Here is a 27,919-nt window from a genome sequence, read left to right as displayed (position 1 = left end):
ACTTCTCTGTGTCTGTGAACCAAGCCACTATTGTTCTAAGATGTGCCGCCTGGTAATACAAGGTGATAGAGGGGACCCCCATCCCTCCCTGCTGTCTTGGTTGGTACATAACTTCTCTTCTAACTCTTTTTTTCCCAAATAAATGAGAAGATGTCCCTCTGGAGGCCTCGCAGGAAGCTGTCTGGGATGGAAATCGGTAACGCCATAAAAAGATATAATATCCTTGGGAGTACTACCATTTTTACTGCACTTATCCTCCCAACCCAGGACAACTGGAGACCCCCCCACCTTTGCAAATCTTGTAGCAACCGCTTCGCTATCTCGGGGAAATTAACCTGGAATAACTCCTTAATGTCTCTGGGAATATTAACCCCCAGATATCGGATGTATCGCGGTGCCCATCGGAACGGAGTTGCATGCTGTAGACGGGATTTTTGTTCAATGGGAATATTTATGTCAAGCGCTTCAGATTTGTCTAAATTAATCTTAAAACCCGAGACTTTCCCATATGCATCTAGCATCTCTAATATTTTCGGAAAGGAGGTCTCAGGGTCTTTCAGCATCAACAAGACATCATCTGCAAATAGAAGCGTCCGCGTTTCAATTCTACCTAATCGTGGCCCCTTTACTTCTGGATGTGTCCGAAGCCTAACCGCCAACGGCTCCATTACAATGGCAAAAAGCAGGGGGGATAGTGCACATCCCTGCCTTGTTCCTCTATATAAATTAAAGGGCTCTGTCAGTCCGCCATTTATTCTAATGGAGGCCTGAGGAGTTCTATAAATTAGACGAAGCCAGTGGAGGAAGCGCCCGGTGAATCCCATTTTATCTAGCACTCCAAACAGGAAGGACCAGCTCACTCTATCAAACGCCTTTTCGGTGTCTAGCAACAGAATGCATAGTGGAGACCGTGTGTCCTGTGCATGGTATACCAAATGTAGGGCTCTACGTATGTTATCGAATGTTTGCCTCCCATGCACAAAGCCTGCCTGATCTTCGTGGACTAGAAAGGGTAAATGTTTTTGCAGTCGTGTTGCCAAAATCTTTGTGAAGATCTTATAGTCTATCCCTAACAGTGAGATAGGTCTATAAGATCCACAGAGCTGTGGATCCTTCCCTGGCTTATGAATGACCGTAATATTGGCCAGATTCCAGGTTGGCGGGAGCCCCGAGCTGGCCTCCAAGGAATTAAACACTTGCAATAATAATGGGGCTAGGAGCTTCCCAAATATTTTATAGAATTTGTTAGTGAAGCCATCGGGGCCCGGAGCCTTTCCTGCTGGGAGCTCCTTAATAGTGTGAATAACCTCTTCCATTTCAATGGGGTGCGCTAGCATCTGAGTGGCACTAGACGCCAGCCTTGGGAGCTCTAGCCCCTCTAGGTAGTCTGTTATCTCTGTGTGATCTGTCTCCTCGCCTCTAGTGTATAACTTCTCATAAAAGTCTTTGAATGCTAGCTCTATATAATCAGAGTCTGTATGGGTGTCCCCTCCCACATCTCTTAGGCTCGCAATTATGTTGCGATTCGCTTGCTGTTTTAACCTATAAGCCAGAAGACGACTAGCCTTATTGCCAAATTCGTAGTGGGTCTGTTGAGCCTTCTGAAGACCCTCGGAGATATCCGCTAGCTCCAGATCACAAATTTGATTCCGCAGCCGGCGAATACCATCCAAGCACGTCTGCATGTGTTCCGACCCACCACTATGAAGCCTGGCTTCTTCCTGTTCTAGTTGTTTCCGGAGAGTCGCCTCCTTAGACATTCGCTGTTTCCTAGTATGTGCCTTCAGCGCTATGAGGTGAGCCCGCATGACTGCTTTAAATCCCTCCCAGACTATTATCGGTGAAACTGTCCCATTATCGTTGAATTGGATATATTCTTTAATATTGTTTTCAATGCTAACTAAATTAGCTGGATCCTGCAAAAGAGCATCATCTAGACGCCAGCTTTTCTGTCTGCCTCGCGTGTTGGGTAATGTCAACTGAAGCAGAACCGGGGAGTGGTCTGACCAGGTCCTAGGTAAGATCTGCTGTGTCCCCATCAACCCTGCTATCGCTGCTTCTCCTAGCCAGTAATCAATCCGGGAGGATGACTTGTGGACTGTAGAGTAGTAGGTATAGCTACGCTCTCTTGGGTGTACTTGTCGCCACAGATCTATTAGATGCCAATGATTAACAAATTCGTGCAATCGTGCTCTATCTCTTCGGCCATACTGTATGCTGCTCGAGGAATTGTCTAGATGGGCCTGCAGGGTAAGGTTAAAGTCCCCCCCCCCCACCAAGAGGGAGCCCTCTACATGTTTCTGGAGTAGTTGGTCTATCTCAGAGAAAAAGCCCTCTTGCTGTGTGTTCGGTCCATATACGTTTACTACAGTGAAGATCTGTCCTAGTAGTGAAAAAACCACCAGGAGATATCTTCCCCCCCTGTCTCTGATCACTTTAAGAATGTTCCAGGGCTTATCACCCACAAATGCCATCATTACCCCCTTACTCTTCGTGTTGTCACTACTGGATGCAAAATATATATGGGGATATTTCTTATGTGACATAAGTATTCATGTCTAGATAGTAAGTGGGTTTCCTGCACTAAAACCACATCTGCTCGCAAACGGAGCATTTCTCTAAACAGGAGTTGTCGCTTTCTCGGGATATTCAACCCTCTGGCATTAATCAGTAATAGGTTAATAGCTGCCATGTGATGTCATAATAGGTTGCTCTATTGCCTGCTGGTGCTGAGTTATTGTGTTTCTTTGCCTTTTTTCTATTGGTTTCCTCTGATTGATCCTCCCCTTAGCTTTCTGATAGGCCTCTTCCCTGTCCCTTTCCCTAGATTTCCCTCCCTTCCCCCTCCCTCCCCCCCTCATTTGAAAGCTGCCCCTGTATATCACTAAGGGCATCCTAGGAGGAAGTATAAGCTGTTCAGTCCATATTCCCGCGGATGCTCTTGTATCTTTAAGTAAAGCCCTGTTTCTTTTCAATTTTAACCTTTCTATAAAACTGAGTGACAACTGAACAACATAACAGGTGTTTGCATAGTATTAACAGAACAAAATACATCACCCAATCACTTCTTAAGGTCCATCATTTTTGTATCATTACCGCTGAGCGGACATATAGGTAGCTTCTATCTTTTTGCTGATCCAGCAATTGCTCACAAACCGAGGCCTCCCCGTGAGGTGCTTCTCATTCAGGTCACTTTGGTTGCCGATTGTTGGCGTTTTAGACGTCGCTGACCATTGCCTGCTCGTTGCCACTTAGGTGGTATCACCCGGGATGGACCTCGCTTTGCCGCTGCCGTCGGAGTCGATGTCTCCATCTCGACTTCCTCTGGGAGGACTTCCTTCGCCTCTACAAGTGTTCTTATTTGCTGCATTTTACCCTCTTTATAAAAAACTAATGCAAATGGGTGTCTCCATTTGTACCGGATCCCCAATTCTTGAAGTCGTCTAGTGACTGGTTTGAGTTCCGCTCTACGCTTCAACGTGGTGGCTGCCAGATCCTGATACACTTCAACTGCGTATGTATCCCATTTGAAATTTGGGGTCTGCCATGCCGCTTTTGCCACCTGCTCCTTCATCTTGAAGTCTCTAAAGCACACTATTATGTCCTTAGGCAGATTGGCTCGTGGAGAGCTAAATGCCCGATGGGCTCTCTCAATGAGGATCGAGGTTGGTTCTGTTGCGGTACCTCCAGCTGTTAGTAAATCACTCACCAGCCTTTGTATAGTATCCTCACAGTCTATATAAGCAGGGGATTCTGGTAGTCCACGAAACCGCAAATTACATCTGCGACTACGGTTCTCCAGATCCTCTAATTTATCGAGGACCTGTTGGTGGGCTAGCTGGCTTTCCGTGGTTTGCTGATCCAAGGCCTCGATTGCATCTGACTGGGCATCAAGCTGATTTTCTGCCTCCTCCAGGCGAGAGCCCAGCTCTCTGATTTCACCTTTGAGGTCTGCTCCCATAGTCACCAGCTCGTTGCGCATTGCTTTCAAGTCTGCCCGAATCTCCTGTAGCCATTTCTGCCACTCCAGGCCCACTTCTTCTTCGGGTCCCACCTGGTCTACATTGGTGTGCGTCTCCGATGGGGATGTTGATTCTGCGAGGTCCGCTGCCGCGATCGCCCGTTCCGGGCGGTTCTATGGTGCGACCGCCATTTTATTTTCTCCTCGTGCCAGCGATGTATATGCGAAGCGGGAGAAGTTCACTCTCTCCACCTCCGTCTGCATCGGGTATTTATTCCCGCTGTGTTGCGCTTTCCTCCGCTCGCGGTGTGTAATGATTTCGCCGCTTGAAACTGGCTTTTTAGCTTGTTAATCTCCGCGGGTTATACGGAGCTCAGCTAGCATGCAGCCATGCCGTGTCGTGACGTCACTTCCTCGGAGATGTAAGAGACTTACCTGTACCAGAAACAGCTTTCAAGGGTGAGAATGCGGAGGAACTGAAAGAAATCTCGGTGAACCTGGAAGACATACTGAGCCAAATCGACAAGTTAAAAGAGTGACAAATCACCTAGACCGGATGGGTACACACTTCAGGGTACTGAAAGAACTGAAACATTAAATTGTTGATCTGCTGTTAGTGATCCGTAACCTGTCTTTAAAATTATCCGTAGTACCTGAAGATTGGCCAATTTAACACCGATTTTTAAAAAGGGTTCCAGGTGACTTCAGTGCCACGCAAAAGAGTGGAAACTATTATAAAAAAATAAAATTATGGAACACATAGACAACCATGGTTTAATGGGACAGAGTCAGCATGGGTTCAGTCAATGGAAGTCTTGCCTCACCAATTTTCTTCATTTTTTTGAAGGCATGAATAAACATGTAGATAAAGGTGAGCCAGTTGATGTAGTGTGTCTAGATTGTCAGAACGTTTTTGACAAAGTACCTCGTGAGAGACACCTGAGAAAATTAAAAAGTCATGAGACAGGAGGCAAAGTTCTGTTGTGGATTAGGAATTGGTTATTGGACAGAAAACAGAGAGTAAGTTTAAATGGCCAATTTTCTCAATGGAGAAGGGTGAATAGTGGAGTGCCGCAGGGACTGGTCTATTTATAATATTTATAAATGATCGGAAAATTGGAACAACAAGTGAGGTGATTAAATTTGCAGATGACACAACTATTTAAAGCTGTCAAAACTCATGCAGACTGTGGAAAAAGGAAGAACTTAGGCAACTGGAAAACTGGGCATCCAAATGACAGATGAAATTTAACGTAGACAAATGCAAAGTGATGCATTATGGGAATAACCATCCAAATCATAGTTACCTGATGCTAGAGTCCACACCTTAGGAATCAGCACCCAAGAATAAGATCTAGGTTTTATTGTAGACAATATGCTTAAATCTTCTGCCCAGTGTGTGATGGCAGCCAAAAAAGCAAACAGGATCCTAGGAATTATTAAGAAAGGGATGATAAATGAGGCGAAGAATATTAAATGCCTTTGCATCGCTCCATGGTGTGGCCTCACCTTGAGGATCGCATTCAATGATGGTTGCCATATCTCAAAAAAGATATAGTGGTATTGGAAAAGGTTCAAAGAAGAGCATCCAAACTGTTAAAGGGGATGGAACTCCTCTCATATGAGGAAAGTTTAAAGAGATTAGGGCTGCTCAGCTTGGAAAAGAGATAGCCAAGGGGGGATATGATTGAGTTCTACAAAATCCCGAGTGGTGTAGAATGGGTAAAAGTGAACCCATTTTTCAGTCTTTCAGAAAGTTCTAAGACCAGGGGACACTCAATGAAATTACATGGATATGCTTTTAAAACAAACAGGAGGACCAGAGAGCTGGATTGAAGGAGAGCGTTAGATGTGGTATATTTAGATTTCAGCAAAGCTTTTGACACAGTTCCACATAAACTCTAATAAATAAACTGAATGCCCTTGATACAGGCCCTAAAGCAGTGGTGTGCTGGTAAATGTTTAACAACAGGCTCTCTCCCCGGTTCACCTCTGCGCCCCCCCCCAAATTGCAAAGCTGGCTATAGCCAGGGAGAGAGCCTGGGGGGGGGGGGGGGGGGCAATCTAATTCATGTTTAATGTGGGATAAAATGCCATAAATAAGTAAATAAAAATAAACTTTTAATGTTGAGCACCTGATTCTCAAAGTGGACATATTCCAAACACTATAATGAAAATAAAATGATTTTTCTACCTTTGTTGTCTGGTGACTTTGTTTTTCTGATCATGCCGGCCCAGTATCCGATTCTGCTGCTATCTGTCCTCTTAACTCCATTTCCAGGGCTTCCTTTCCATTTATTTCTTTACTTTCCGCCTTTCTTCTTCATTTCTTGCCCTACATCTGTAAGTAAAAGCTGGGTCCTCCGCAGACTTGACTGTCCAGTGGATCCAGCTTCTGCCTATTTTCTCCATCCATGTGCAGTTATTCTCCTCTCTTCCTTTTCCCTCTTCTCATCGCCTTCCTCACTCTTCCCTCCCCTCCATCCATGTCCAGCATTTCTTCTCTCTCCTTCCCTCTCCTCCATCCATGTCCAGCAACCCTCTTCTCCCCCCTGCCCTCCATGCACTCATGTCCAGCAGCAACCCTCCTCTCCCCTGCCCTCCATCCACCCACCCATATCCAGCAACCCTCCTCCCCCTGCCCTCCATCCACCCATGTCCAGCGACCCTCCTCTCCCCTGCCCTCCATCCACCCACCCATGTCCAGCAACCCTCCTCTCCCCCTGCCATACACCCATGTCCAGCAACCCTCCTCCCCCTACCCTCCATCTACCCATGTCCAGCGACCCTCCTCTCCCCTGCCCTCCATCCACCCACCCATATCCAGCAACCCTCCTCTCCCCCTGCCATCCCCAGACCCCTCCCCATCCACCCATGTCCAGCAACCCTCGTCTCCCCCCTGCCCTCCTCCCCTCCATCTGCCTTCTTCCAGCCCCCCTCCCCCGCGTCATCCATCATCCGTCTGCCCTCTGCTCCCCGATAGCCCTGGCTTCCTTCTTGCGCTGCCTTTAAAATTTTTATTTTCCCTCGAGGTGAGCCGGCGTTGAAGCGAAGGCAGCAGGCTCCGCCCTCTCGCAAACAGGAAATACGTCAGGCGAGGGCGGAGCAATGATGCGAAGGAAGGGAACGGAAGGCTGGAACCGAGCTGAGCCTGCTACCTTCGCTTCAACGCCGGTGCGCCTCGAGGGAAAATAAATTTTTAAAGGCAGGGCGGCGGTGCAAGAAGGAAATCAGGGCTATCGGGGAACAGAGCTGCAGAGGGCAGATGGATGATGGACAACCGGGGGAGCAGAGGCGAGCCGGCTCACACTGGCTAACAACCGGCTCACAAGATGCAAATAAATTTAACAACAGGCTCTTGTGAGCCAGTGCGAGCCGGCTCCAGCACACCACTGCCCTAAACTGGGTTAAGAAAAAGTTGAGTGGAAGGCAACAGAGTGTAGTGGTAAATGGAGCTCACGCTGAGAAAAAGGACGTTACCAGCAATGTGCCAAACACTTCAGTCTTTGGGGCCAGTTCTTTCAAAGTTTTTGTAAGTTATATTGCAGAAGGACTGTCTGGTAAGGTTTGCCTCTTTGTGAACGATACCAAAATCTGACATCGGGTAGACACCCCTGATGGTGTGGAAGACTATGAGGAGGGAGCTAGCAAAGCTTGAAGAATGATCCCCAGTTTGGCAGCTAAGATTTAACTCTAAAAATGTAGGGTTATGCATTTGGGCTGTAAAAACTCAAGGAAGAGCTACAGTTTACGTGGTGAAGAATTTTTGTACACGAAAGGGCAGGACTTGAGTGTGACTGTATGTTATTATCTTAAGGTAGCCAAACAGGTAGAAAAGGCATTTGGTGAAAGCTAGAAGGATGCTTGGGTGCACAGGGAGAGCAAAGGCTAGTAAGAAAAAGGAAGTGATAAAGCCTCTGTATGGGACTCTGATAAGACCTTATTTAAAATACGGAGCACATTTCTGGAGACCATACCTTCAGAAAAATATAAACAGGATGGATTCGGTCCAGAGGGCTAAAATGATCAGTGGGGACAGACTTAAATATCTCAATATGGGTACTTTGGAAGAAAGGCGGAAGAGGGAAGATATGATAGAGATGTTTAAATACCTCCATGGCATAAATGCACAGCTGAGTCTCTTTTGATTGAAAGAAAGCTCTGGAATGAGGGGCATGGTATAAAGGTGAAAGGGAACAGACTCAGGAGTAACCTGAAGAAATACTGCTTCATGGAAAGGATAGAGAATTCGTGGAACGGTCTTCCGGTGGAGGTGGTGGAAACAAAAACTGTATCTGAATGGGACAAGTATATGGATCTCTAAGGGAGCGGAAGGGATAGTAGACGGCATGCATGGGCAGACTGGATAGGCTACCTTCACTTTCTATTTTTCTATTAGTAACTAGGTGGGACCTGGAGCAAAATAGAACGTTAATGACACTAATGCTACAGCACATGTTTGTAACTCTAGCTCTTAATGGTTTAATATTTTACACTGAAGATACTATTAAGTGAATTGTTACAGGAAGGACACCCTAAATGTATATAATAGCAAGCACAACCAATATTACTTCATTAAGTCATGTAGTTATTAGAGGAAAAGACCTCAGATGCTCGACTTCTTATCGTGGATATTTCCACAGAACTACCTTGCTAACTTCTTCACCGTCGTAAAAACCTCCTGATAATCGATTTTTAAAGTTTTAAAAATATTTTTTATAATTCTTTATTAGCTTTTGCTATCTTGCATTTTAGACATCAATACTCCATAAGGACTGCAGAATAGAAGGACATCTATTATAATTTAAGTTGAAAAAGGGCACTTATCTTAAGTCATAGTGCCTCCATTTCACTATGAGCTTCTTTGGGAGACAAACCGACAATTTCAGGACTATCGGTGCATAGTCACTGATCAAGTACTCCAGTCCATTTGGGGAGACAACACAGATCGCAAACTATTACAGGTTGAACAACAATGGATATACAAATTACAGTCCACATTTCCTAGAGGGATTAACAATAAAGTTGAATGAAAAGCGTTTTTATAAATAAGAAATTATGTTTGAAATCGGATGAATGCCCCCTTAGGTGCAAGTAAGATGAATTAAGTTATCCACTAATAGGTGATTGAACAAAAGAAAGCAACCGTATAGGCTGCAAAATAATGAAAGAAGCAACCACTCAGTACATGGCTGGTGGAGTTGAGACAGTATCCTTTTAAATAAGTCAGGCATCATGTTTGAAACGGACTCATCAGCAGAAATCATTAGAAAGCATGTAATCACGTAAAAGCTGCCATAAACCCAGATAATTATCTTCTAAGATATAAATTACATAGCGCCAGGTTTTTCTACTACTACTACTTAATATTTCTAGAGCGCTACTAGGGTTACGCAGCGCTGTACAAATTAATGAATAAGGACGGTCCCTGCTCAGAAGAGCTTACAATCTAAAGGACGAAATGTCAAGTTGCGGTAGTTGAGATTTCCTGAGAAGAGGTGTAGTGATTAGGTGCCGAAGGCGACATTGAAGAGGTGGGCTCTGAGCAATGATTTGAAGATGGGTAGGGAGGGGGCCCGGCGTATGGGCTCAGGGAGTTTGTTCCAAGCATGGGGTGAGGCGAGGCAGAAAGGGCGAAGCCTAGAGTTGGCGGTGGTGGAGAAGGGTACTGAAAGGAGGGATTTGTCTTGAGAGCGGAGGTTACGGGTAGGGACGTAAGGGGAGATGAGGGTAGAGAGATAAGGAGGGGCTGCAGATGGAGTGCATTTGTAGGTGAGTAGGAGAAGCTTCCGATCAGATAAGCCAGTGAAGTGACTTGAGGAGAGGGGTGATATTTCTGGTGCATTGCTTTGTTGACAGGACATATGAATCGAAGAGTACATATTGAAGAGGCACATATATTCTCATTTTGTCTCCCGAAGAAGCTCATAGTGAAACGAAGGCACTCTGCCAAGAAGTCATTTTGAATTAAGATAAGTGTCCTTCTTTTTCAACTTAAATCAATACACATTTTAGACTAATCTTGATATAAGCTAGACACGTTTTGTCTGTCTCAGAAAATATATTTATGTAAAGTTTGACAATCATAAAAATTATGGGCCTGATATTCAAAATCATTTAACCAGGAACGAGAAGTACTTACCCATTAAATTGCAGTCAGCTAGCCATTTGCTGATATTCAGCGGCCTTTAACTAGGCAGTGCTGCTGATTATCAGCTCTGACTACCCCAACACAATCCTAGGAGTGCCACGGCAGTCCAGGGGCAGAGGCGGGACAGACGTGGAAGTTATGTAGGTACTAGTGACATTCAGTGCCAGTGCCTAGTTAGTTATGTGGGTATAATGATCCAGATATTCACTGCAGATGCCTGGATATGGCCCAGCCCTGAATATTTGGGTGTAATCTACCTGGCAGCAGTAAGCGATTAAAAAGAATGCTCACCACCACCAGCTGAATATTGACCTGTCTACACACATATATAATTATATATGCATTTGCAAACATACATACTTGTCTTTCTTCATCAGTTCCACATCTGAAGCCAAGAGAATCATTGTAGCAACAAGCTTTGCTTCATACCAGTCAGGCATGGGCGAATTGTCACCTGATCACATCCAAAACAATAAAAATATAACAAACAAATTAGTCATGTTAATCAAAGTACCACCTTGATTCTTCTTGGGTTTTTCTTTTTATTTTATCTCTAGAGCAAAAACATGGAATCTCTATACTTGGTGTCATTTCTACTTTCTTGGCAAGAGTTCTATATCAATTAAATTAAACAATCTCAATTTCTAAAAAATGCAGCTGTCAAGACTAAATAAACGTTAATTGGGTACATTTAAAACAAATCTAAGAAAATATATTTTTTTTACTCAAAACATTTAAGTTCTAGAATTCATTGCCAGAGGTGTGGTAAAAGCAGTTAAAATAGCTAAGTTTAAAGAAGGTTTGGACAAGTTTCTGGAGCAAAAGTCTATAAACCGTTATTAAGGTAGACGAGGAAGCCACTATAGATTCCCTGCAGATCAACATTCTCAATAGAGAAGGGTGAATAGTGGGGTTCCTCAAGGATTTGTGCTAGGATTGCTGCTTTTAAACACATTTATAAATGGACTGAAAACAGGAACAAGTGAGGTGATAAAATTTGCTGACGACACAAAGTTATTCAAAGTTTATATATCTCAAGAGGATTGTGAAAAATTGCAAGATCTTTAAGAGACTAAGTTTCCAAAAGGCAGATTCAATTTTAATGTGAGCATGTGCAAAGTGAAGTACATGGGGGAAAGCATCCTCAAATACAGCTACATGATGCAGGATTCCATATTAGGAATCACCACCTAGGAAAAAGGTCTAAGTATCATTGTTGATTATATGTTGAAATCCTCTGCTCAGTGTGCAGTGACAGCCAAGAAAGCAAACAGAATGCTAAGAATTATTAGGAAAGAAATGAAGAATAAAACAGAGAATATAATAATGCCTCTATAATTTTCCATGGTGCAACCACACTTTGACTACTGTGTGCAGTTCTGGTCAACACATATCAAGAAAAATATAGCTGAATTAGAAAAGGTAGATGGAAGGGTGTCCAAAATGACATATGGAAAGGCTAAAGATGTTAGGGTGACATGACAGAGATCTATAAATTGAGTGCAATGGAACAGTTAGACAGACATAAATCACTTGCTTACTCTAAGTACAAAGACTAGGGAGCATGCAAAGAAGTCAATAACTAGTACATTTAAAACAAATCAGAAAAAATATAATTAAGCTCTGAAATTTGCTACCAGAGAATGTGATAAAAGCCATTAATAAAACAGGGATTAAAAAATGTTGGGAACATTCTTGGAAGAAAAGTCCACAAACCATTATTAAGGTGAACTTGGGGAAAATCTACAGCTTATTCATGAATAAGCAGCACAGAATCTATTCCATTTTAGGATCCTGCCAGGTACTTGTGACCTGGATTGGCCACTGTTGGAAACAGGATACTGGGCTTTATTGACCTTTGATGTGTCCCAGTACATCATATAAGTACATAAGTACCGCCATACTGGGAAAGACCAAGGGTCCATCAAGCCCAGTATCCTGTCTCCGACAGCGGCCAATCCAGGCTTCAAGAACTCGGCAACCCCCCCCCACCCCCACACAAAATTAATAATGTTCAATGGACTTTTCCCTCAGGAATCTGTCCAAACCCCCTTTAAATTCTGTAAGGCCAGCTGCTGTCACTACATTCTCCGGCAACGAGTTTCAGAGTCTAACTACATGCTGAGTAAAGAAAAGCTTTCTCCTATTTGTTTTAAATCTATCATATTCTAGCTTCATCTTGTGTCCCCTGGCCGACTGCAATCTGAATCCACTCCTAGCAGAAATGCCTCAAGTGATTATCTATAGCAATTCCCTCAGAAGGGATGCCTGATTGTCACCGAGAGGGGAGTCCTTTACCATCGCATTTTGTGAGTAGTGAAAATCTTGTACAAGTACTTTGATGGTAGGGGGTTCCTAGTTCTTTGGAGAGGCTATATGAGGTCTAGACATTAAGAGATATTTGAGTCATAGTAGATGCAGAACAGATATTTGAGTCATAGAAGATATAAATAATGGAGATATAGTTAGATATAGTTTAGGGAATATTGGTGATATAGTTAGATATAGTTTAGGGAATATTGGTAATATGGTTAGATATAGTTTAGGGAATAATAGACATTTGAGTCATATAGTTAGATAAGATTTGCACAGCACGGACCCTCGTAGAGACTCAGTCTGGTAACTAACATACGCAGAGGTTACCCAGATACGCAGACTTGACTCAGTCTGGTTACCTAGATATGCAGAGTCAAGAAATAGAGAGGGTCGAGTCATTTTTTTGAATTCTGAGACGTTGGACGGATTTAAACGATCTCCCTGTGTACCTGTCGATAGTTGCCACGTTAGTTGTGGTAACGCTTCAGAGTTGGTGTTTTTTATTTTTCTTTTGGGGTTTCAATATTATACTAAGAATTCTATTTGAGATAACAGTGAAATAGGTGTATAGTAAAATAGGTGTTTTATAGGACTAGGTTTGTTAGTAGAGTTTGCCACAACCTATATATAAGTGTTTTACCATACTAAGGTTCCAGTACCCATTTCATTATGCCACCTCTTGAGGAAGTAATAAGTCACTTTCCAGGAAACCGCATGAATCTTATTAAATTTTGCAATACCTGGTATAAATGGAATAAAATATGGCCAGCTCTTTGTTGGCCTCGAAATGGTACTTTTAATGTAAAAATTCTCCAAAGATTAATTGACTTTCTTAGAACATACACACCGGATTCTACCTATGGTTTACATTATCAAATTATCAGAAGATGGATTTCCACTGTCACTGATGAATTGATTCCGGACACCGTTGATCTGACATCATTAAAGATCTCTGGTAAGATCTATCTGAAACAGCTGCCCACTGGTTGCCAAGAGTCTGACCCATCATACCCCACCAAGCCTAACCCATCACAATCTAGCTATTATCCTAGCTCCCATTGCCCCAACGGACGTCGTTCCAACATTCAGTGTTGGCAATGCAGCAAATTTGGCCACTATGCCTATGAATGCAGGCATAATTACCGGTCCGGTCATGATGCTCAGAACACAAGCCACAATACCAGACCTTCTTTCCCACCTGGCAACTTTAATTATAATGCTAGACCCCATAATCAACAGCCATATAAGGATGGTAACAGAACTTACTTCCCCAATTCCCAGGGCTTACAGAGACAAAGATTCTCTCCCACCCACAGTGCAAGCACCACTTAACCCCCAACCCCCTCCCCTTAAAACCAAGCTACATTGTTCCGTCTAGAGGGGGATCATGAATTCCTCAGAAACTCCCACCCCACAGCAGTACCCCCAGGCTCTCCCCAACCAGCCCTTCAAGGCCTCAGGCCCCTAAACAATTCCACCCTCACAAGAACATCCACATATCTAATGGCCCTCATAAGGAATGGATCTCTAAGCAGAGGTAACAGGCAAACAAACAGGAAGTCAATATAAGAAGGAGAAATCAAGTCCACCACAGGCAGACCAAGCTGAGAGGTACGCTCCACGGAGGGCACCATACTAGGTGCATCCAGTCGAAGGGATCATCCTTTACTAGAAGACTCTACTGAACTATGGTAATCTTCCTCAGCCAGTTCCTCATTGCGCGAAGGTGAAGCAAGTTGAGAAAAGCATCCACTCCATATACGATGCCTCCCGCATCTCTGGGGCAACCTGCGGTCTCCCGGCTCTGGCACTGAAGTATGACCCATGCCTCTTTGGGGACTCTGTGGCCAAGCCTTAGATGTAGCCTTGGGCTCTTTATTCATATCTGAATATCCCTGCTTCTTTCAGGGCAGTCAAAAATTTCCACCTGCTATTCACCGTCACCACCAACTTGGCAGGGTACCACAACCCCAATCGAGGGCCCTTATTTTGCATCTCCAACTTGTACTGAAAGTGTTCATTGCGCTTCCATAAAGTTTCCAAACTTAAGTCTGGGAAAATCTGAACCTCCGCTTGGTCTTAGGAACAAACTTTAAGGTATCTATCTCTCCGGAGCACTAATTCTGTCTGTTAACAGTGCAGGAACTTTACCACAAAGGCCCATGGGGGAAATAAAGATTCTGGTCTGGGCCGCAGCTCCCTATGAGCTCTTTTCAATTTCATACTTTGGCCACGTCGTAGTTTCAGGAAAACAGGCACAGCACAGGTTTTGAACATATATCACTGGATCTCTACATTCTCTACCATCTGTGATTCTAATGATACATAGGTTAGACCTTCTGCTCCTGTTTTCTTGGACTTCCATTTTGTCCAAAAGATAGTCCATTTCTCATTGCAACATGACTCTAGAGGATTTCTCTTCTGTCCAATCTACTTCCAGCGTAAGGACCCTGGACTCCAACAAGTCCAACTGCATGGTAAGGGCACTATCTTCCAATCTTGCCACCACCAAGTCCACAATTTCTGTCTTGACCTCATAATTTCCTTGAGAACCAGGTCCCATATGGCTTCTGGAGTCTTAGAGGGTGCTTCCTTGCTGAGAGAGGTGGAGGGGGCCGAAGATGGTGACTTAGCCGGACTATTAGGTCCCTTAACCAAATATCCAGTTTTTGCAGCATACAAGTCCTTTATGGAGACCAGGGTCTTTGGCTGAAGCTGTTCAGGCATAGTGCTGTGATTAAAGAATCACCAAGGGTTCCAGAAGATTCCTAGGAGGTGACATCCTCCAATCCATCTCAAAAGTCAGAGGCAAGAGCATGTTTCTGCTGCTCAAGAGAGAGTTCCACTCACCAGCCAGCCACAGAAGGAGGTAGAGTTCTTGGTTTCAGTGGTGCTACGGCACCTGGTAGCTGTAATCCCAGGACTAGGGACCTCCCAGAATGATAGGACAGGGCTGCTTCGCATCTTCTCGGCTGGGCCAAAAGCACGTGCAGCATTCCCCAAGAGATTCCAAACACCATGAAATCCCTCCTGGAGCTGGGAGCGTCAAGCTCAATAGTCATCCCGTTCACTACCACCTGCCGGAAATGCACTACACCGCTGCATGTTGCAGGAACTCTAGCAGAGTTCACCAGTCAGGATCTCTGTGGCCCAGTGGGCTGCTCACTCCTCAAAGTCCTGGGCTGCTCTTCTGCCCCATATGGCATCCGAGATATCCAGATGCACACTTCCACTGGATCATCATGATGGGAATTGGCCAGCACTCGGAAAAAGTTAGTATAGCATTGGGGGGGGGGGGGGGGGGGCAGCCGATGGCAAAAGTTGAGAAGAAGAGTGGAGCTGAAACAGCGTGCAGCCATCTTGACCGCGAGCTCCGCTGGAAGTCCTCTTTAATTTAAAAATGTTACTAAGACGTTCAAGCATGTTCTCACCAGGATGAGTATGAGGTTTTGGGTAAAATGTTGGAAGGACAATTGACTGATTAAGGTAAGAACATAAAAACAAGCTTTGCCACACTACACAGACCAAAGTTAAAAAAAGATTTTATGCTGCTTATCCTAGATATAAGTAGAGGATTTTCCTAAATCCATCATACATACTGTAAGAGGTTCAACAAATAAAAAAATATGTGACAAAACTATAATACAGTACTTGCTTACAGTTGTGAAATACTGTACAGTATTTATTTTCTTGAGAGTATTACTACAGTACTGTAAGTGGGTCAACAAATAAAAATACTTTGTCCAATGCAGGAACCAAATCCTGTATTTTGCTTCTTACATTTGTACCCCACACTTTCCCACTCATGGCAGGCTCAATGTGGTTTACACGGGGCAATGGAGGGTTAAGTGACTTGCCCAGAGTCACAAGGAGCTGCCTGTGTCTATTTCCTATAGGGATATGTATTCATTTTTTGCACTTTTGAAAAAAAAATGGTATAGCTACAGCCTAATCCATCTCTCCCATAAGTACACTTTACCAGTAATTGTGGTTTGCGATATCTATGGGGAATCATACCAGCGCGAATAGAGAATGGACTGTATTATTTATGTACTATATAAGTATAAGAAGGTCCTGTGGGAAAACCTAATGGGCAATTCTATAACTTGGCATATACACTTACACATCACTTATGCACATCAGAGGCATCAATATTGGCTTTTATGCATAAGTGCACTAGGTGCTAAAGCACATAACTGCAAGGGGACATATATGTGAGAAGAGCATGCGTGGGCTATGGACGTGTCTCCACTTAGGCACATAATAAACAGATTATTATAAGCTACACACCTTCCACTAAGCACTCAGGCAGACTTTACTTTATTTCTTATCAGTCGCAAGCATTCCCAGACTGAGTTCAGCACAACTCACATTGAGAGACCAAGTACATTATTACATTTTAGACTCAACAAATTTCAATAAGAAAAATAATGTTACATATTAGGGTAACGGTCGAAGTTGGGAGGTATTGGAGTGCTGTGCACATTATCCTTCATTCCCTAACATATTTTCTGAATAGATGAGTCTTCAACTGTTTACGGAAAATTCCGTACTCGGATATTGATCTTATTGTCACAGATATATCATTCCACCATTTTGAAGACAGATAGGATAAAGTTGTTCAGTGTACTATCTTAAATCTGACACTACTACTACTTATCACTTCTATAGCGCTACAAGGCATACGCAGCGCTGTACACCATACATGAAAAGCGCTCACAATCTAAATAAGACAGGTAAACAGACAGAACAACTAAGAGGTAAGGGAATTAAAGAGAAGGGGATAAAAGGACAGGGCAAGTGCGTAGTGTTTAGGAGTCAAAAAAAGTGTCAAAGAGGTGGGCTTTTAGTATGGACTTCAAAACAGCCAAAGACGGGGCTACACGTACAGACTCAGGAAGTCTATTCCAGGCGTGACGTGCAATGAGATAAAAGGAACGGAGTCTGAGGAGAAGGGGACAGACAAGAGAGATTTATCTACAGAACAGAGTACCCGAGGGGGGGCATAGGGAGAAACTGGAGAGCGGCACAGTGAATGCACTTATAGGTCAATAAGAGAAGTTTGAATTTATTTTTATTTTTGTTACATTTGTACCCCGCGCTGTCCCACTCATGGCAGGCTCAATGCGGCTTACATGGGGCAATGGAGGGTTAAGTGACTTGCCCAGAGTCTGCCTGTGCCTGAAGCAGGAATCAAACTCAGTTCCTTAGTTCTCCAGGACCAAAGTCCACCACCCTAACCACTAGGCCACTCCTCCAAATGGAAATGGATAGGGAGCCAGTGAAGTGACTTAAGGAGAGGGCTAATGTGAACATAGCGACTTTGGCAGAAAATGAGTCAAGCAGCAGAGTTTTGGACTGATTGAAGAGGAGATAGATGGCTAAGTGGGAGGCCTGTGAGAAGCAGGTTGCAATAATCTAGGCGAGAGGTGATAAGTGTGTTTTGGCCATGTTAACTTTCCAGGTGCTGGAACTGAACCAACCTCCTGCAAAGGAAAGGTTTAATTCTGACCTCTAAATCCCAAACTTCTCAACTGTCTGGCTTTAGGTGAGATACCTGATAATCTCTTTAATTTTAATGCTTATTGCTTAATAAATTTAATTAGCACTGTGAAACCTCTTTCTTTCTTTTTCTTTCTTTCTTTCTGTTCCTGCCAAGCTCTCATAGAGAGGAGAGGCATTTTACATTACTGAAACTGCTATAATTATTGGGAATATTTAGATTTATTTAAAAGGAAAGTTAGTTAATATCTAGGGCAGTTTTAAAAGTTAAATCAATTGAAAATTCTTTCAGACTGTACCATTTGGGTCCATTCAGCTAGAGAATTCCCTTGATAACAGCACTTAGCTGACACTTTGGGACTTATAATCCCACCCACCACAGGGTTTTCCACTCATTTATAGACAAACCAAACCTCATTAACTTTACTCCTCAATCATACACAGGCAGTCTTGCAGGCTGTTACTCCAACATAGTACACCTGTTCATACCCATTTCAACCAATCAGGATGACTTTTATTCTCTGCAATAATTGTGGTGCTTTAGTTTCAAGGCCAATCATCTGGAGACTTAAAGCTTGTCCTATCTGTCTTCAGCTATCTACTTTAAAACAAGAGCTCTGTAAAGTAATGCAAGAATTAGATGCAATTAAAGCAACTTATAGGACTGTGCAGAATCATAACTTCTCACCACTATCTCAAAGAAAAAAAACCACATAAGAACAGATGGTTCACAGTAGGCTCAGGCAGACTTCGTCATGTGACACAGAAGCATCCGCCCGCACAAGTGTTGCCACTACAAAATTCTTTTGCTCCACTACAGCACTGTGATGTTCCTGAAAATAAAACTGAAGCGGAAGAAAAAGAAAAAGCAAGGAAGGGGGAACAAAAAGATGAGAAGGTACCCAAAGAGAAAAGACACTCACAAATCACTAAAACCGAAACACATACTAGGAAATGTAGATGGAAAACAATGACCACAAATGCTCGCAGTCTAAGCAATAAAATTCATGACCTTCAAGCCCTGATTTTGGAGGCTGACTTGGACATAGTTGCAGTCACAGAGACATGGCTCAATGGTTCCCATGAATGGGATGTAAACATACCAGGCTATAATCTTTTTAGGAAGGATAGAGAGGGACGTAAAGGTGGAGGAGTAGCTCTGTATGTGAGAAATGATATTGCAGCGACTGAAATGACAGGGAACTGGGGAAAGGAAGAAGCGATATGGATCACCTTAAAAAGAGAGGATAGAACCTTGGTCCACGTGGGTGTTGTCTATAGACCCCCGACACAATTGGAGGAACTAGATAAAGATCTGATCGCTGATATTCAAAAGTTGGGGAAGAAAAGAGAGGTGCTGCTGTTTGGAGACTTTAATCTGCCGGATGTAGATTGGAAGGTTCTGTCTGCGAAATCGGAAAGAAGTAGAGAGATTGTGGATGCTTTCCAAAGTGCTCTGCTCAGACAAATTGTGACGGAACCCACAAGGGAGGGAGCCACGTTGGATCTGGTGCTCATGAATGGGGATAGTGTGTCAAATGTCCGAGTGGCTGCACACCTGGGAAGCAGTGACCATCAAACGGTTTGTTTTGATATAACAGCTCATGTGGATGGCGGCCACTCAAAACTCAGTCCTGGATTTCAAGCAAGCTGACTAACAAAATGGGGGAATACCTGAGGAAGGAGCTGATGGGGCTGGGAGGACATATGAGAAGTGGAAGGACAGTGGTCCAGGCTGAAAGAAGTAATAAACAGGGCCACAGACCTTTATGTAAGAAGAGTAAATAAAAAGCAAGAGAAAAAGGAAACCAATATGGTTCTCAAAGCAAGTGGCTGAGAAAATAAAGATTAAAGAGTTAGCGTTCCAGAAATATAGAAAATCTCAAGAGGAGGAACACGGGAGGAATACCGGATGAAACTGAAAGAAGCCAAGAGAGAGGTATGTCTGGCGAAGGCGCAAGCGGAAGAACAAATGGCTAGAAATGTAAGGAGGGGAGACAAAAACTTCTTCAGGTATATTAGTGAAAGGAGAAAGACTAAAAAGGGAATTGTGAGACTAAAAGATACAGCGAAACGCTATGTAGAAAATGATGAAGAAAAAGCCAATTTGCTAAATAGATACTTTTGTTCGGTTTTCACTGAAGAAAATCCTGGGGAAGGACCGAGAGGGACTGGCAAAAGTACACCTGAGAATGAAGTGGATAGAGCACCGTTCATGGAAGAGAGTGTGTATCAACAACTTGGAAAGCTAAAGGTGGACAAAGCCATGGGACCGGACGGGATCCACCCCAGAATTCTGAGGGAGCTCAGAGAGGTTCTGGCAGGTCCTCTTAAAGATTTGTTTAATAAATCCTTGGAGACGGGAGAGGTTCCGAGGGATTGGAGAACGGCGGAGGTGGTCCCTCTTCACAAAACTGGTGATAGGGAAGAAGCTGGAAACTACAGGCCGGTAAGCCTCACTTCGGTTATTGGAAAAGTAATGGAAGTGATGCTGAAGGAATGGATAGTGAATTTCCTGGAAGCCAATAAGTTACAAGATCCGAGACAACATGGTTTCACCAAAGGGAAATCGTGCCAAACGAATCTCATTGAATTCTTTGACTGGGTGACAGGAGAATCAAATCAAGGACGTGCTATGGACGTAATCTACTTAGATTTCAGCAAAGCTTTTGGCACGGTTCCCCACAGGAGGCTCTTAAATAAACTAGATGGGCTGAAGATAGGACCCGAAGTGGTAAACTGGATTAGGAACTGGTTGACAGGCAGACGCCAGAGGGTGGTGGTGAAAGAAGTTCGCTCGGAGGAGGGAAAGGTGAGTAGTGGAGTGCCTCAGGGATCGGTGCTGGGGCCGATTCTGTTCAATATATTTGTGAGTGACATTGCCGAAGGGTTACAAGGTAAAGTTTGCCTTTTTGCAGATGACACCAAGATGTGCAACAGAGTGGACACCCCGGAGGGAATGGAAAACATGAAAAAAGATCTGAAGAAGCTAGAAGAATGGTCTAACGTTTGGCAATTAAAATTCAATGCGAAGAAATGCAAAGTGATGCATTTAGGGAGTAGAAATCCAAGGGAGACGTATGTGTTAGGCGGGGAGAGTCTGATAGGCATGGACGGGGAGAGGGATCTTGGGGTGATAGTATCTGAGGACCTGAAGGCGACGAAACAGTGCAACAAGGCGGTGGCCGTAGCTAGAAGATTGCTAGGCTGTATAGAGAGAGGACTGACCAGCAGAAGTAAGGAGGTTTTAATGCCCCTGTATAAGAGGTTGGTGAGGCCCCACCTGGAGTATTGTGTTCAGTTTTGGAGGCCGTACCTTGCGAAGGATGTTAAAAAAATGAAAGCGGTGCAAAGAAAAGCTACGAGGATGGTATGGGATTTGCGTTCCAAGACGTATGAAGACAGACTTGCTGACCTGAACATGTATACCCTGGAGGAAAGGAGGAACAGGGGTGATATGATACAGACGTTCAAATATTTGAAAGGTATTAATCCGCAAACGAATCTTTTCCGGAGATGGGAAGGCGGTAGAACGAGAGGACATGAAATGAGATTGAAGGGGGGCAGACTCAGGAAACATGTCAGGAAGTATTTTTTCACAGAGAGGGTGGTGGACGCTTGGAATGCCCTCCCGCGGGAGGTGGTGGAGATGAAAACAGTAACGGAATTCAAACATGCATGGGATATGCATAAAGGAATCCTGTGCAGAAGGAATGGATCCTCAGAAGCTTAGCTGAAACTGGGTGACGGAGCAGGTGGGGGGAAGAGGGGTTGGTGGTTGGGAGGCTAGGATAGGGGAGGGCAGATTTATACGGTCTGTACCAGAGCCGGTGATGGGAGGCGGGACTGGTGGTTGGGAGGCGGGAAATACTGCTGGGCAGACTTATACGGTCTGTGCCCTGAAAAAGACAGGTACAAATTCAAGGTAAGGTACAAATTCAAGGTAAGGTATACACATATGAGTTTATCTTGGGCAGACTGGATGGACCATGCAGGTCTTTTTCTGCCATCATCTACTATGTTACTATATGGATAAGGGTTCTGGTAGAGTGCTCAGAGAGGAAGGGACGGATTTTGCTGATGTTATAGGAAAAGGAACAACAGGTTTTGGCAATCTGCTGAATGTTAGCAGAGAAGGAGAGAGAGGAGTCGAAGATGACCCCAAGGTTACGAGCTCATTAGACAGGGAAAATGAGAGTGCCATCCACAGAAATAGAGAAAGGGGGAAGAGGAGAGGTGGGTTTAGGGGGAAAGATGAGAAGCTCGGTTTTGGCCATGTTAAGTTTCAGATGATGTTGAGACATCCAGGCAGCAATATCAGATAGGCAGGCTGAAACATTGGTCTGGATGCTGGTTGAGATTTCAGGGGTAGAGAGGTAGATCTGGCAGTCGTCAGCGTAGAGATGGTATTGAAAGCCATGGGATGATATCAGAGAGACAAGGGAAGAAGTGTAGATGGAGAACAGGAGAGGACCGAGAACAGAACCCGAGGTACACCGATTGGTTGTGGGATAGAAGTGGAAGAGGATCCACCAGAGTGTACACTAAAGGTGTGAAGCGAGAGGTAGGAGGAGAACCAGGAAAGAACAGAGCCCTGGAATCCAAGTGAAGACAGCGTATCAAGGAGTAGGCTGTGATCAACAGTGTCAAAAGCGGCGGATAGATCGAGAAGGATGAGGATAGAATAGAGACCTTTGGATTTGGCCAGTAACAGATCGTTGGAAACTTTTGTAAGTGCAGTTTCAGTTGAATGAAGAGGGCGAAAGCCAGATTGGAGTGGGTCAAGAACAGCTTGAGATTAAAGAAAGTCAAGACAGCGGCGGTGAACGGTGCATTCAAGTATCTTGGTGAGGAAGGGGAGGAGGGAGATGGGTCAATAGTTGGAAGGACAGGTAGGGTCAAGTGAAGGCTTCTTCAGGAGTGGTGTGATCACAGCATGTTTGAAGGCATCAGGATGGGCGCAGTGGAAAGTGAAAGATTGAGGATATGACAGATAAAAGGGGTGAGAGTAGGAGAGAGGGTGTTAAGGTGGGTAGGAATGGGATCAGAGGAACAGGTAGTGCATTTTGAGGAGGAGAGAAGATGTGTTTCTTCATCAGTGACTTCAGGAAATGAGGAAAAGGACGGAGGGGTTGGGGAGATAGTGGAACAGACAAGGGGAGGGACAAGGGGAGGGGAGGTGGGGGTTGCTTGGTAGAGAATTTGAGGTTTATCTTCTGAACCTTGTCTTGGAAGAACTCAGCTAGGGTATGGGCCGATAGTGAGGGGGGAGTTGGAGATGGAGGCACCTTGAGGAGAGAGTTCAGTGTGGCGAAGAGAAGTCGAGGGTTTCAGCCGAGAGAATTAGTCAGCTAGATGTAGTAGTCCTGTTTGGCAATCAAAAGAGCAGATTGGAAGGAGGTCAACATGAACTTGAAGTGTGTGAAGTCAGCAAGGGCACAAGATTTCAATAAGGTGAACCCTTACGGAGATGGTCTTGAGAGCAGACTCTGACAACTGTAGAAGGTATTCAAGCAGGATCTGTCTAGGACAAGAGAGAGGATCTAAGGCCTTGCTGTCACATCAGACGGCAAACCTCCTCCATTTGAAAGAATAATACCTCTTTGTGGAATCTTTTCATGAAGCAAGCAAGACTCGGGACACACCCTCTGAAAGACCCAAGGAGGAAAATTCTAAGCTCTCAACATCCAGGCCGTGAGAGCCAGAGACTGGAGGTTGGGATGTAGAAGCGACCCCTCATTCTGAGTGATGAGGGTTGGAAAACACTCCAATCTCCACGGTTCTTTGGAGGACAACTCCAGAAGAAGAGGAAACCAAATCTGACGCAGCCAGTAGGGTGCAATCAGGATCATGGCTCCAAGGTCATGCTTGAGTTTTAGCAAAGCCTTCCCTACTAGAGGTATGGGAGAATACGCATACAAGGCCTGTTCCCCAATGTAGGAGAAAGGCATCTGATGATAGTCTGCCAAAGGCCTGAAGCCTGGAACAGAACTGAGGGACCTTGTGATTGATCTGAGTGGCAAAAAGATCCACCAAGGGGGTGTCCCACGCTCAGAAGATCTTGTGGGTGATGCCCATATTCAGCGACCACTCGTGAGGTTGCATTACCTTGCTCAGACTGTCGGCCAGACTGTTGTTTATGCCTGACAGTGTGCCCAAAGCCACATCTGGATGGCTTCCTGACACAGAAAGCGAGATCCGGTGACCCTGCTTATTGGTGTAGTACATCACAACCTGATTGACTGTTTGAATCAAAATAATCTGGTTGGACAGACGATCTCTGAAAGCCTTCAGAGCGTTCCAGATCGCTCGTAGCTCCAGGAGATTGATCTAAAAACCTGTTTCCTGGAAGGCCAGGCTCCTTGAGTGTGAAGCCCATCAACATGAGCTCCCCCACCCCAGGAGGGATGCATCAGTCGTCAGCACTTTTTGTGGCTGAGGAATTTGGAATGGACGTCCCATGGTCAAATTGGGCCGGATTGTCCACCACTGAAGAGAGTTGCAAAAGTCTGTGGACAGTACGATCACATCCTCCAGATTCCCTGCAGCTTGATACCACTGGGAAGCAAGGGTCCATTGAGCTGACCTCATATGTAGACGTGCCATGGGTGTTACATTAACTGTGGAGGCCATGTGCCCCAAGAGTCTCAACATCTGCTGAGCTGTGACCTGCAGAGACGCTCAAACTGTGGATATCAGGGAAAGGAGCTTGTCTGCCCGTGTCGCAGGGAGATAAGCACGAGCTGTTTTTGTGTCCAGTAGTGCTCCAATGAACTCCAATTTTTGAACAGGAGTGAGATGGGACTTGGTGTAATTTATCACGAACCCTAGAAGCTCTAGCACCTGAATAGTCATCCGCATGGCCTCCTGAGCACTGTCCTCTGAGGTGCTCTTCACCAGCCAATTGTCGAGATAAGGGAACACATGCACTCCCAGCCTGCATAGCGATACTACGACTAATGCTAGGCAATTAGTAAACACTCTGGGCGCAGACGCCAGGCCAAAGGGCAGTACACAGTACTGAAAATGCTGTGTTCCCAGCCAAAATCGAAGATACCGCCTGTGAGCTGGAAGCATCAAGATATGTGTGTGTAAGCATCGTTTAAGTCCAGAGAGAATGGTCAATCGTTTTCCTGAATCATGGGAAGAAGGGTACCCAGGAAATCCATCCTGAACTTTTCTCAGACTAGGAATTTGTTCAGGGCTCTTAAGTCTAGGATGGGACGTATCCCCCATGTTTTCTTTTGCACAACAAAGTACCTGGAATAGAATCCCAGTCCTTATTCCCCTGGTGGAACAGGTTAGACCGCATGGGCCTTTAGAAGGGCGGAGAGTTCCTCTGCAAGTACCTGCCTGTGCTGGGAGCTGAACGAATGAGCTCCCGATGGGCAATTTGGAGGTTTGGATTCCAGATTGAGTGTGTATCCTAACAAGACTATTTGAAGAACCCACCGGTCGGAGGTTACGCGAGGCCACCTTTGGTGAAAAAAACATTAACCTCCCTCCAACCAGCAAGTCGTTCGGCACAGACACGTTTACTGTGGCTATGCTTCGCTGGAGCCAGTCAAAAGCCCGTCCCTTGCTTTTGATGGGAGCAGCAGGGGCATTAGGCACACGCTGTTTAAGAGAACGAGCGCGCTGGGGCTGAGCCTGAATAGACTGTCGGGATGCTGGAGTGTATCTACACCTAGCAAGATAATATGGAGCATTCTGCATCCCCCCAAAAAACTTCCTGGTTGAGAAGGCTGTAGCAGAAGACATTGCAGCATTGTGCTTCTTGATCTGGTTGACCAGATCTTCCACCTTCTCTCCGAAAAGATTATCCACCCGGCAAGGTGCATCCACCCTACTCTTCTGGACCGAATGATCCAAGTCAGAGACATGCAGCCATGAGAGTCTGCGCATCGCTATACCCTGAGCAGAGATTCTGGATGCCACATCAAAAGTATCGTAAGCACCCCTGGCCAGGAATTTACGACACGCCTTTTGCTGCCTGACCACCTGGCGAAAATGCTCGGCCAGCTCTGGAGGGAGGGCATCGACCAAGCTAGACGGCTGCCTCACCGAGTTCCGCAAGTGAATGTTCGTGAAGAGCTATTAAGATTGAATATGGGCAGCAAGCATAGCAGCCTGATACGTCTTCCTCCCAAAAGAATCAAAGGTCCTAGCTTCTTTACCTGGGGGAGCTGAGGCATAGTCTCTAGTACTCTTGGCTCACTTGAGGGTGGAGAACACCACCACGGAATTGTGGGGTAACTGGGACCTCATCAACCCTGGTACACCATGGAGCCGATACTGGGAATCAGTTTTCTTAGGAATCACGGGAGCAGACAGAGGGAACAACCAGTTTCTAATAAGAAGTGCCTGAGTACCTTATGAAAGGAGCCGTCACTGCCTCCTTAGGTGGAGAGGTGTAGTCCAGGACCTACAGTATCTCAGCTCTGGGCTCATCCTCCACTTCCATAGGGAATGGAATGGCCTCGGCCATTTCCCGCACAAATGAGGAAAAGGAGAGAGGCTCTAAGGAGGAGACAGTCTCCTTTCAGGTGGAGGGGAAGGTTCAGAGGGAACTCCAAAAGACTCATTGGAGGAAAAGTATCTGGGATCTTCCTCTGACTCCCACGAGTGCTCCTCTTCAGTATTGGAAAGAACTTCCCTAAGTGAGCTCTGAGACTGAGTCTGCCTCAACGCTGAGGACCGAAATCCTCGATGATGGTGTTGAGCCGACGCCCGCATGGACTGCAGTGAACCTTCCTCCACTGACGTCGATAGGGAGTCAACCTGGGTGGCAGTCGACACTGGAGCTGCAAGCGGCACTGAGGTCGAGGACCGCACCACAGGTGAAGGGCCAGACTCCGCTGAAGCAGACGGCACCGAAGACGCAAGCAGCACCCCTGATGCCGAAGCAGACTAAAACAGCAGCAGTCCTTCCACAAGTGCTGGAAGCAGGGCCCGGATGTGCTCGTCGAGAGCAACAATCGAAGAAGGCTGGGGAGGGGGGGGGGGGGGGGGGGGAGGGTCGTTGAAGCAGCCGGTGGCAGAATCAGTTGAGGCTCAGGAGCAGGAACCAGACTGTTAAGAGGTCGACGCATCAGCACCTCCTGTATAGAGAAGTGGTCCTCTCGGTACCGATGCTTCTCAGGTGCCAAATCCTTCGACGCCGCAGAGCTCCCAGCACTATGTATCGAGGGAGAATGGTGACTGTGCTTCTAAGCCTTCGCTCGATACCTGTCACCGAGGCTCCTCCGTGCCGTCAAGGACATTAAATCCTCACGTCACCTCGGGGTTGGATCTGATGCTGGTGGGTCCCAGGGGACCTGCACTGCAGGAGGCCTCGAGACAGGTGGTGAACCACTGCTCCCAGCGTGACTTGACCTCTCAGCAGTCATACCTCTGGCTCCTGACGTCGATGCGTCCCTCGATCTCGATGCCGCCGACCTCGGTTCCAATGCCGATATCAAATGACCACACCGAGCCCCAAAAAGTTTCTCACGTTGGGCTTCTTGAACTAGTTAGGTCTGTTTCTTCATATGAAGACACAGAGCACAACGATCTGGGCTATGGTCGGGCCCAAGGCAATGGATACACCGAGAATGGATATCTGTACCCGAGATGGTCCGGTTGCATAGAGTACAACGTTTGAAGCCGCTGGGTGTCTTTGATAACATGAAAGGAAAAACAGCACCGGTGAAATCAAAGGACTCGATTCTGCCTAAGTAAAAAGGGTACAAAAAGGATAGAAACCCCACTGTGTGGCCTAAAGCCGATCATGTCGAAAAAGAAAGAAAACTTAAAACAAGGGACAAAAAAGAACTGAGAAAATAAGGGAAAATATTTTGTTCAAAAAAAAAGTGAAAAGAGAAAAACACAAGATGAATAGTCGCTCAAAAAAGAAGGCTCTTTCTCCCAAGCAAAAACGAGGAGCACAGGAAGAACCTGCTGCACCTCATCATGGAAAAAAAGAAACTGAGGTACGCACTCGCGCGGGA

At 45.3% G+C, this 27,919-nt stretch overlaps 1 protein-coding gene across 1 annotated transcript in view; it reads right to left on the bottom strand.

Annotated features, from left to right (window-relative positions):
* The window catches only part of TARBP1 (TAR (HIV-1) RNA binding protein 1), a 919,966-nt gene that overhangs the window by 535,078 nt on the left and 356,969 nt on the right, over nucleotides 1-27,919 (bottom strand). Inside the window, exon 11 of the mRNA XM_030198123.1 lies at nucleotides 10,473-10,566. Coding sequence (XP_030053983.1) covers nucleotides 10,473-10,566 — 94 coding nt within the window. The remainder of the gene's footprint in view (nucleotides 1-10,472; nucleotides 10,567-27,919) is intronic.

Source organism: Microcaecilia unicolor, chromosome 3, assembly GCF_901765095.1.
Source record: "Microcaecilia unicolor chromosome 3, aMicUni1.1, whole genome shotgun sequence".
NCBI lineage: Eukaryota > Metazoa > Chordata > Amphibia > Gymnophiona > Siphonopidae > Microcaecilia > Microcaecilia unicolor.
The sequence above is the reverse complement of the archived record's forward strand: the minus strand, read 5'-3'. Positions and strand labels throughout refer to the sequence as shown.